The 12,242-nt window shown below is 40.8% G+C and overlaps 1 protein-coding gene across 1 annotated transcript; it reads left to right on the top strand.

The window, feature by feature from the left end:
- The first annotated feature begins 9,524 nt into the window (after positions 1-9,524).
- LOC108177333 (olfactory receptor 2B11-like) lies at positions 9,525-10,463 on the top strand. Its single transcript, XM_017344809.4, has one exon. The coding sequence runs from the start codon at positions 9,528-9,530 to the stop codon at positions 10,461-10,463; it is 936 nt and encodes a 311-aa protein (XP_017200298.3). The 5' UTR covers positions 9,525-9,527.
- Positions 10,464-12,242: the final 1,779 nt, after the last annotated feature.

Raw genomic sequence — 12,242 nt, 5'->3', positions numbered from 1 at the left:
CAAAGCTTCCCACACTTGCTGATTTATTCCACCGTATTCAGTCACGGGGGAGCTCTGTGTCTCCAGGTATTTTCAAGTCCTGGATTAGCTTCTTATATTTTCTAAAACTACTGAATCTTGAGAACGTTTGCAGAGAGACTTAGAAGACACCCTGAAATATATTTGTGGGAGCTGTGTTCGGTTTACGGTGGAACGCTCCCATGGAAAAACCCCTTTAAGTAGCCAACAATTCCCATCCACTGCACAATTCAGCAGCAGCTAAAGGAGCAAAGACTGTTAACTGACTGAAATTGACACTGTGTTCTTTTAACCCATCAGCCAACTCAGTAGCCACCAAGCTCTTAGGCAGCTAAGCATGGGGATACAATGTTAGCCCTTCATTTTTCTATGAGGTCATTGGCAACCGCTTGGACAAACATATTGCAATTAATCCAAATGATGTGATTCAGGTATAGCTAAATCAGTAAGGGGCTGATCCAGCTGAACCAATGGTGGCTTTAAACTGGAAACCATGTCCATAGCCTCTTGGTATGTGAAGTCTACAGCGTGAGTTTCAGGATAGAAGGTGTAATTTCAAGCTTCATAAGAAAATATCTGGGTGTGTTAGGGATTATTTCAGACCAGAACCCTAGTTTTGCAATACCCAAAACCAAGCCATCTAAGAAATACTGTGTCTCCAGGGAACTGGAATGTAGACATTTAGATAATCTCTCTATTTCTGCAGCAAAATTGGAGTGAATAGGTATTATCTACTCAAAAGTCAATAGCAGTGACTTCTTGTTTCTTCACTATCCCAAAATCATCTTAAAGTTATTTTTATTTTTAAAACTTTGAAACTCCAGGGCTAGAGTATGGCATAGTGGGTAAAGCCACCACCTGCAATGCCGCCTTCCCATATGGGCACTGGTTTGACTCCTGGCTGCTCCACTTCCAATCCAGCTCCCTGCTAATGGACCTGGGAAAGCAACAGAAGGTGGCCCAAATGCTTGGTCCCCTGCACCCACGTGAAAGACCCAGGAGAAGCTCCTGGCACTTGGCTTGGGCTTAGCCCAGCTCTGGCTATCGCTGCCATTTCAGAAGTGAACCAGTAGATGGAACATTTCTTTGCCTCTGCCTCTGTCTCTCCCTCTCTGTAAGTCTGCCTTTCAAATAAATAAATCTTAGAAAAGCAAAAGAAATATTTGAAACCCCGCTTGAAATCTTTCCAATCTCAGTTTAAAACCCCATAAGATATCACTGTTAGAATTGATGGTTTGTTAAAAAGGAAAATCTTTCCTTCCATTTGAATCAAAAAGAAACTCACCAAAAAGGTAGGGAGCCGTGTTGTTTTGAGATCGACTTGAAATTTCCTAGCATTTATGTGGAATAAATGTTCTTATGATGACATATTGTCAAAGAAACACTTTTTGAATGTATTGTGTGGTATAAAATGATGCTAGATGTGTTGTCATATTATGTCACTGCTGAAAGTTATTTGCACTGTTGGTAAGGCATTTTCTACCCAAAAAAGAGCTTTTCTCAACTTAGCTCAAATTTTAGCATTTGAATTTGTGGTAGAAAATATTCTGAAAAATAATGATTCCATAAAATATTTTCACAATGAATATTTTATGTTTAGGCACAGAACTGACTATCAAGCCTGGAAACCAGTATATATTTGTGAGTTATCTATCCAGCTAAATGTGATAGGCTCTATAGCCACCCATACTTTCTGTTTATGCTCTGCTCAACCAGATACAAACACTTTCTAGTGACTTATTTTTCAGGCTAATTTTGGAAATAGAGTATTTCTTTTAGATGTGTAGCACATAATAAGCACTAGTTTATTATTTTATCTACATAGATATAGATGAAATATATACATTTATGAACAAGGAAATCATACCCATTCCCCATAGAGTCTATCAAATTCTCCAGCATGACTTTCCAGGTTTTCTCTAGTTAGTCTGTATGTTATCACCCATAACTTTCCATCAGAAATCCTCCAGCCTCCAATGGGTGAGTACCCAAGGTCTTTCCAGAACTTTCTTTGTGACATCTTTGCTGAAGCTCTTCCTTGTCTTTTTTTTTTTTTTTTTTTTTGATGGTGAGGAGAGGTAAGAAAAAATTCCCAATCCTTAAAGCCCTTTTCTGAATTTTTATGTGTTTTAGTATTGTTTCTAAAGAACCTAGAATCATGCTATTTGGTTTGCATGTGATTTTCTAAGTATTACGAAATTGTAACAAGAATAATTTATATTTGCTTATATGCACTTAGTCTTCAAGGAAGGATTTTAGTCTCTAAGGAAACAAATAAATTGGCTCCCTGGAAATTGAAATTCAATTTAAAAGAATTGAACGTTCCTTTAAGGTAGTAATTCCCCCAGCTTAAGTGTGAATTGGAATCACCTAACGAACTATTTACAATAGTGTCTTAAGACTCATCCCCACAGGTTTTAATTCTTGTTTGGTTCAGGGCCTACCTACAAGTATGTGTTTTTAAGAAGCATTTCAAGTGACTTTGAAGCAAGAGCAACACATTTGCCAAACTCAGGTTTAAAATAATACACACAGGGACAGGCCTTCGGCAGGAGTGGTTAAGATGCCACTTGGGACCCTTGCATCCCATATTGGAGTGCCCGGATTCAAGGCCCAGCCCTACTCCTGATTCCCACTTCCCACTGATGAGTATCCTGGAAGACAGCAGGTTGTGACTCAAGTACTTGAGTCCCTGATAGTTATGTGGGAGACACAGCCCAATCCAGCCCTGGCCGCTGCAGGCATTTGGGGAATAAACTAGCAGAGAGATGGGTTCTCTCTCTTCCCTCTCTCTGTCACTCCCTCCCCTTCTCTCTCTCTCTCTCTCTCTCTCTCTCTCTCTCTGTCCCTGTTTTTTAAATAAAACAAATAGATAAAATTGTTTTTAATTAATAAAATATTACACACAGAGCTGAACTGAAAGTGAGGATCATCCATGCCATCAACATGACTCATTTACATACTTAGCATCAAAGGAAGAGGAGGAATTAGTTAATGGAACTCCTCAATATTCTGTTGTTTCCAGACTCAATCTTATTTAATTAATTTAGCAATCCTGTTACAAATACATTATAATCAGCTCTTCAAAGATGGGGAAACATGTTTGATGAAGTTCACTGTAACACAGCCAGTAAGTGGCAAAGTTCAATTTCAAACCCAGACCAGTCTGACTCTGTAACCCATGCTTTTCCCATGACACATATCTTCTATGTGATTACAGTCAAGGATGAAGTTTATGACTAAATAAACTTAAGTGACTTAAGTTGATCTCAAACCTTAGCCTCATGAATTAGGAGGCCTAAATTAACTATCTGTTTTCTGCAAGAAGTTATTTGCCTAGTAAGTTGCTTTTTTTTTTTTTTTTGACCAAATAGAAGTCTTCAGGACTTTATTCCACTGCAGTTTATCCTATAAGCATCAGTCTTGCTGACCAGATTGCTAGTTTTCTTTTTTTTTCCCCCAATAAACCTTTTATTTAATAAGTACAAATTTCATAAGTACAACTTTAGGAATATAGTGATTCTTCCCACACTACCCGCCCTCCCACTCCACCTCCTCCTCCCATTCTCCATTAAATTTCATTTTCAATTAACTTTATACACAGAAGACCAACTCTATACTACGTAAAGTTTTCAACAATTTGCACACACACACACACACACAAACTGCTTGGGAACAAGTTTTACAGCTAATTCTCATAATGCAACTCACTGAGGACAGAAGTCCTGCATGGGAAGTAAGTGCACAGTGACTCCTGTTGTTAATTTAACAATTAACACTCTTATGTATGACATCAGTGATCACCCGAGGCTCTTGACATGAGCTGCCAAGGCTATGGAAGCCTTTTGAATCCACAAACTCTGTCAGTATTTGGCCAAGGCCATAAGCAAAGTGGAATTTCTCTCCACCCTCCATCCTTTAAGGATGTGCTACACACAGAAACACAGAATATGTTAAGCAATTATTATTATTATTATTATTTTGACAGGCAGAGTGGACAGTGAGAGAGAGAGACAGAGAGAAAGGTCTTCCTTTGCTGTTGGTTCACCCTCCAATGGCCGCCTTGGCTGGCACGCTACTGCCGGCGCACTGCGCCTATCAGAAGGCAGGAGCCAGGTGCTTATCCTGGTCTCCCATGAGGTGCAGGGCCCAAGCACTTAGGCCATCCTCCACTGTACTCCTGGGCCACAGCAGAGAGCTGGCCTGGAAGAGGGGCAACCGGGACAGAATCCGGTGCCCTGACTGGGACTAGAACCCAGTGTGCTGGCGCCGCAAGGCGGAGGATTAGCCAGCAATTATTATTATTATTACTGCAGTATTTGTTTGCCTTCTGTAAAGTGTTGAGGGTAAATCCCACTCTCCCTTGCTATTAAGATGAGATTACTGAGTGGAAAAACTGATGCAATCTATAATGATAGCCAAAATGGTAAATACAAGACTGATACTATTTCCCCAGGGAGAGTCCTTCGTTAGTGATGGTCCCTAAGGGAGCATTGGCACACTGGGTGAGAACGTGTCTTATCTGCCTTTATGTTAGGCTTGGAACCAAGAGAGAATATTCTCTGCCTGCAGAATGAGATTCATCCTACCTGGCATAGCAAGACCTTGGTGACTCTCACTGTGCACTGGCCTGCCCCCTTCCCTCAAAACCTTTGGAATCTAACCCTCTGTCACCTTTCTCCTGGTTAGGCTTCTCTAGCTAGTGACGCTGGCTTAATACCAGTCTAAATGAGAAAAGGTATGTTCTGAGGATGCTTGTTTCTATTCACACCAGCCTAGAGGGCCTCGGGTTTTGTTTGGTTTTAGGAGATAAAATTAAATTTCTGAGCCTTGCACATGATCAACCAGGGTAAGATGCTTCAAGAGCTGAGTGAATTTTCATTATGCCAAACCAATGGCTGTCACTTATTCATCTCAATTCTAGAATCATGTCCAAAAGACCCAACGGTCTAGGAGAAAGCAAAGAATGAGAGAGCAAGTCACTAAACAGCAATTATCTTAAATCTAGTATTCTGAAGATCAAACAATATGAACGATGACCACTAAAAAGCCAAAATATTGAGGCTATTAGTTAGAGAGTAGGATATTGTTCTGCTCTTTTCCTCTGCCACTTTATATGCAAATACATTGACTTCCCGTAAAGTGTAGATTAGTATCCTCTCTGGTTTTGGATACATATTCCCTTGTCATTATCTCTAACTCTATATCTGCCCCAGCTCCTGTCCTTGGTAATTAAACAACTGCAGCAAACCATCCTAGCCACAGACTCTGGCGGTTGTATGATATTTTGCAAATGGGAGCTGGTGAAATTGACCTGCAGTTGTCTGGGAGAGACAGAAATCCCTCCTCTGGTGAATGGACCATCAGGCTAATCCTCACAGGCCAAATGGAGAATTTACCTTTTTAAAGAGTTTTTGTAGTTGTTGTTGTTAAATTGTCTATTCCAGTCAATCCTCACATGCATGCCCCTTTCTGTTAATTTCATTTTCATTCTCCCAGCATCTTAGATTAAAACATCAGTTTCTTTTAACTGCTTCCTCTGTTTGACACCCACTCCTTGCTCTTGATTTCTGTTGCTCTTATCCCAGCTAACATTCTCAGCATCTTTGCAGCAGCCTGCCATATGACCTCTCAACTTCCAGTCTTTTCTGTAGTCCCTCATTATGTTGCCATAACGAATGCTCTAAAGTATTGCTTCCATCATATCATACCCCTCCTGAAAATTTTTTTAACTTGACTCCTTAACTTAATATTGAGGATTTTCCTGTTTTAAGACCCAAGTTATTCTTAGTTTTTGACAAAACACCAGTGTGCGCATATTATGCATTTAAATCTATCAGATCTGCAAATTTTTTAAAAAGATTTTAAAAAATTTATTTGAAAGGCAGAGTTTCAGAAAGGCAGAGGCGGGGAGAGGGGTGGGAGAGGGAGAGGGAGAGGGAGAGAGAGGGAGATCTTCCATACACTGGTTCACTCTCCAAATGACTGCAACGGCCAGAGGTGGCCCAATCTGAAGCCAGAAACCAGGAGCTTCTTCTGGGTCTCCCACATGGGTGCAGGGGCCCAAGCACTTGGGCCATTTTCTACTGTTTTCCCAGGCACATAAGCAGGGAGCTGGATTGGAAGTGGAGCAGCCGGAACTTGAACCAACCAGATCTGCAAATTTGATAGATGGAACTATGCTTGACTTAGACACTTCCTGTCTCTTGGGTAAGAATAGACAATGTGTGGTTTTTATCTGTTCAAACATGGCATTTACCTATAATGCCCTTTACCATAGTTTATCAATATTAAGATACTTTCTGGGGCCAGCATTGTGGCACAGCAGTTTAAGCGGCCACCTGTGACGCCAGCATCCCAAATGGGCTCCATACAGCTTCCATTTCAAGTCCCAACTGTTCTACCTCCAATCCAGCTCCCTGTTAATGCCCCTGGGAAAGCAGAAGAAAATAGTCCAAGTACTGGTACTCCTGCCATCTATGTGGGAGACCTAGTGGAGTTCTGGGCTCCTGGCTTCAGCCAGATCAGCCCCAGCTGTTGCAGTCATTTGGGTAAGGAACCAATGGATAGAAGATTGCCCTGTTTCTCTGTCTCTACCTCGGTCTCTATAATTCTTTCAAATAAATAAATCTCTTTCAAATAAATAAATCAACCAATAAAGCTTTTTTAAAGAAAGATACTTTATATTCTTTTTACTTAATTTTCATTTTTATTAAAGATATAAATGTTAAGAGTTAAAAACAATCAAATACTACTAGGAGTTTGCAATGAAAACAGCGATTCCTTTCCTCATTGCTCCTCACTCTCCTGAGGCAATACATTCTTCATAATTTCAGAGTTTTCTTCTATCTTTCCTGTTTCTTAGCAACAAGCTTTATTCTGTTCTGGTTTTTCACTTTCCAATATTATTTGCAGTTTCCTAACTGCACAAATCTTAGTCACAGTGAAATGCTGTAATGGACTATGATTACCTAGAAGTCTTCGCTCAGTTCTTCACTCATACCAAGAGCGACAAGCTGTGCCATTTTTCCCCCTTAGAGAAATGGCTCCTGGTGCCTGCAATCTTGGTTGTTTCCAAGTTGTCTCCTGAAAGCTCTCTTTCCATGGTCGTGGAGGTTCCCTTCATCCTCTTGGGTGGATTTTCTGTTTTTTGGATATCTTCTTTTTCTCTTTACATTCTCATTTTGGTGGTACATACCCTCCGATAGCTCCCTAAAAAATGCTGCCTGGAAGATAAAACTTTGGGGGATTTTCCATGTCTTAAAATGTTCTATGCTAACTTCACAAGTGATTGGTTGCAGGTAGAAATCTAGATTGGGAATAATTTTTAATATTATTTAATTTAATAATAATAATAATAATAATAGGTTTGGGAATAATATTTCCTCAGGATTTTTTAAAGTTTTTATTTAATGAATGCATTTTTTTAAAGATACAACTTTAGGAATACAGTTGTTCTTTCCCCCATACCACCCCCCCCCCAACTCTCATCCCACCTCCCTCTCCCTCTCCTGTCTCCTTCTTCATTATGGTTCATTTTTAGTTTGACTTTATATACAGAGGACCAACTCTATGCTAAGCATCGACTTCAACAGTTTGCACCCGTGCACACACACAACATATAGAGTACAGTTTGGAAACAAAATTTGCAGTTGATTCTCATAATACAACTCATTAGGGACGGAGGTCCTATATGGGGAGTAAGTGCACAATGACTTCTGTTGTCTCTTTAACAATTAACACTCCTATTTATGATGTCAGTGATCACCCGAGGCTCTTGCCATGGGCTGCCTAGGCTATGGAAGCCTTCTGTGACCATAGACTCCTTCGGTATTTGGACATGGCCATCAGCATGTGGATGTTCTCTGCTCCCTTCAGAGAAGAGTACCTCCTTCTTTGATGACCCTTTCCTCAGAATGTTTTAAGCCTCACAGTCTTACTTTCACAGTTGCTACTCAGAAGTCAAGTCCATTTTTGTTTACTTTCTAGTTTATATGTGTATGTCTCCCCTTCTGGAAATCTTTGGGATCTTCTCATCTTAATTAATCTGAAATCCTTTCAATGTGCCGAATACTTGGCCAACGCTGTCCTTTAGTGTGGGTATTTTCTTATAAAAATTCCTTTCATATTTTGTTCCTCCTTTCTTATTAGAACTTTGATAAGGGAGGAGGAAATACTTATTCTCTCACCTCCAGGTTTCAGAGTGGAAGAATTTGCATAACATTCACCAAGAAAGGAATGTACAGGAAGAATGTTTTCAGTTTATCTCAACTCTCATTCATAGTTTCACAAAAGAAGTAGGAATTTACCAGTTTGGTAACTTTGACAGATCTGAGTACGCTTGGTTTAGCCACTTCTTTTTCCTCTAGTTGAATCTAGTTGAATCTACAGCCTGTCCTGGGATTCGTTCTGCTCAGCTCCTCCATGCCTTGAATTATAGACACAGATACATTCATTCATTTCTCTTTCTACATTTTTCATTTGTAATGAATTCGGAAAGAAGCATTATTATTTAACACTTTATTTATTATTTTGATTATATATTATTATAAATTATTACATATATTATAATATATTATTAGTTGTTATTATTTATTATTATAAAATTGATAATTGAGAGATAAAACAGACACCCCCCCCCAAAAAAAAAGGAAGACTGCCTGGGCTAGGACGGGTTGTAGGTGGTGCAGTGCCACAATCATTTCAGATGCCCACATATTCTAATTTATTCTAATTCTAATTCTTGGAATCGAACACTTGTCTTCATCAGTGACCTGACTTACAACAGACCTGCAGAATATTTCAATTCATTTTCTGTATTAGTCAAGGTGCTTGCTTGAAAACAAGAACAAGACTAACAGCCAAAACAGGAAAAGAGAATAGAAGAAAAGTGGTAGTTCACAGAACCAGTGGGAAAGTTGAGGAACAGAACTTGGCAAAGAAGCAGCAGCAGCAGCAAGACACAGCCAGTAGCCCAGCTTTGGAAGAGACTGTGTATGTAAGGACACTTTGGTGCTGTCACCACCAGGGGGCAGTCATCGGGAAGGAAGCTGCTCTGAATTTCTGATACTCCCTTCCCCTCCTCATTTCTTTGTATCATTTCGCTACACTCAAATCCTGGGCAGAACCACCTGATCGACAGTCTCTAGCTCACACATTTATCCAGCTCTCTGGGATCTGGGAGAAGAATGTGGTGCCTTTCTTCCACTGGTATAATGCTTATTAGCATCCACTCACCTACCACACAGGGCTTCGACGTGGGGGAAAAATATGAAACCACTTTTGCGACTGGCAAAGCCTTTCAAATGTGACTTTGTGAAGTTAGGTATAGTAACTATGTCATTAAGTATTATTTTTCTGATTCCTACTGGGAGTTTGCCCCATCTCTTCCTTATAACACACCTTTTTTCCTAGTGTCTTTAGAGCTTCTGTCAACTCAGAATTCTCTTTAACCACGCTCATCTTCCTTGGTTTTAGCAGATCCTTCCCATCAAAACTCAGTGAAGCCCATGAATGCGAGTTTTCCAGAAGCTTTTATCCTTGTGGGCTTTACCAAATACCCATGGCTGGATCTTCCTCTTTTCTTCATCTTCCTGACCTCCTACACGCTCACGTTGCTGGGAAACATTGCTATTATCCTGGTATCTCAATTCGATTCTCACCTCAAAAGTCCTATGTATTTTTTTCTCACCAACCTTTCGTTTTTGGATCTCTGTTTCACCACTACAACAGTACCTCAAATGCTGTTCAACTTAGGGGGAGCAAACAAGAACATCACTTACATAGGCTGCATGGCCCAGGCCTATGTATTCCACTGGCTAGGCTGTACTGAATGTGTCTTGCTTGGTATCATGGCCCTAGACCGCTATGTGGCTGTGTGTAAGCCTCTGAGGTACTCTGTGATCATGGATCATAAACTCTGCCTGCACCTGTCCAGCACTGCATGGCTCAGTGGTCTGGCCAATTCCCTACTGCAGTCCACACTCACAGTCCAGCTGCCTCTCTGTGGGAACCAGGTGCTGGACCACTTCTTTTGTGAGTTGCCTGGTCTTATTAAGATGGCTTGTGTGGACACCACAGTCAACGAGATGACTTTAGCAGTGGTGGCCACCCTCCTGATAATGGGTCCTCTCTCCATGATTCTTGTCTCCTACAGTTACATTGCCAAAGCTGTATTTCAAATTCCTTCTGCTGCTGGGAGACTTAAGGCCTTCAACACTTGCTCATCACACTTACTCGTGGTGTCTTTATTTTACGGGCCTGGCATCTACATTTACATGCAGCCCTTGGGAGATGGTCCTCAAGACCTTGTCAAAGTCTTGACCTTGTTTTACTGCGTGATTACTCCTATGGCCAATCCATTCATCTACACCCTGAGGAACAAGGATGTTATAGGAGCTTTGAAGAGGCTTCTGAGGAAGGTCGCTTCATTGAAGAGCATATGAGAGAATCATATCAATATGGACTCATAATCTTTCTTCCTTTTGAAAAGATTTATTTTATATTCATTAAAAAGGTCTATAAGCAAGGACAACATAATAGCTATAGACTCCCCTAATACCTAAGAGATTTTAAATAGAAATACTTACTAAACTTGTTCAATATCTGTATGAGTATACTTCAGAAAGCTTGTGGAAATGGAACTAAAAGATAAGTTTATTTTGGTGGGGAAACATTTGGAAATCCATGAATAGTTTCTCACAATGTACATTCTCCATGAATTTTTCAAAGATTCCTCATAAAAAAAAAAGTAAAGAAGGGGCCAGTGTCATGGCATAACACGTTAAGTCACCGCCTGCAATGCTGGCATCCAATATGGGCACCAGTACATGTCCAGCTGCAATCCAGCTCCTTCGTAATGCACCTGGGAAAGCAGCAGAAAATGGCCCAAGTCCTTGGGCCCCTGCACCCATGTGGGAGGCCCTGATGAAGCTCCTGGCTCCTGGCTTCGGGTCTGTGCAGCTCCAGCCATTGCGGCCAATTGGAGAGTGAACCAGCCTCTTCCCCCCACCCCCGCCTCTTCTCTGTGTAACTCTGACTTTCAAATAAATAAATAAATCTTTAAAAAAAATTGTTCCTATTCCCACCCCAATATTACATATTTATTCCTTGGGTATGTTTACTTCCTTGACTGAGCTTCATAAATATTTATGTATTGTTGAGACAGCATAGATTAAAAAAAGCAATGATCCCTCAGGAGTTTACTATGATGGTACTTCAAAAAGTTCATGGAAAATGGGATTAAATGATAACCTTATTTTAGTGCAAAAATTTTTTTGAAATCCATGCATAGTTTTTCATAAAACATTGCTCATGAAATTTTTAAAGACCCTTCATATTTCAAAAGTTCAAAAGATGACATTTCAGTGTACCTTTACCAATGTCTCAAATTTTCCATAATGAAAGATTTAAAAAGAAAGTGACCTTTGCATGATCCATTTCTTATTTTAGAAAGTGAGGTGGCGGGCCGGCGCGGTGGCACACTTGGTTAATCCTCCGCCTGCGGCACCGGCATCCCATATGGGCACCGGGTTCTGATCTTCTTCCAGTCCAGCTCTCTGCTGTGGCCCGGGAGTGCAGTGGAGGATGGCCCAAGTGCTTGGGCCCTGCACCCCATGGGAGACCAGGATAAGTACCTGGCTCCTGCTTCGGATCGGCGTAGCTCCGACCGTGGCGGCTATTTGGGGAGTGAGCCAACAGAAAGAAGACCTTTCTCTCTCTTTCTCTCTCTCTCTCTCTTACTGTCTGTAATTCTACCTGTCAAATAAACAAATAAAAATCTTTAAAAAAAATGCTAAAGAAAGTGAGGTGGTACCTGAGACAGGAAAATTGACTCCAAAGCAGTGAGCATCTGAAGAGATGGAATCACAGAGAATGATACTCAACAGAATCTGCAGAGGCAGGAGTGGGGTCCAGGGTGCTCATCTGGGAGACCTGCGTGACCGCATGGATAAGACTGAAAGCCATTAGGGAAATTCAGAGAAAGGAAAAGAAGACAGATGTTATCAGTGTGGGAAAGGTTTCAGGTGCAGCGTCAATCTTATTGGACATCAGCGAATCAAAAAACAAAACAAAAAAAAAGAACAGCAAAACCCTTTCAGTGTAGAGTACGGGGGAGCCTTCTGTCCAAACACGGCTCTTTTCAAACACCTCCTGGTTCACACTGGTGAAAAGCCTCACCTGTGCTATCGTTGTGGCAAAGTTCCGTTTAAGGCTCAGTCCTT

The sequence above is a fragment of the Oryctolagus cuniculus genome, chromosome 5, assembly GCF_051225735.1.
Source record: "Oryctolagus cuniculus isolate XC-2025 breed Fujian yellow rabbit chromosome 5, ASM5122573v1, whole genome shotgun sequence".
In the NCBI taxonomy this organism is placed as follows: domain Eukaryota; kingdom Metazoa; phylum Chordata; class Mammalia; order Lagomorpha; family Leporidae; genus Oryctolagus; species Oryctolagus cuniculus.
Note: the sequence above shows the minus strand (reverse complement) of the source record. Positions and strands in the feature narration are given on the sequence as shown.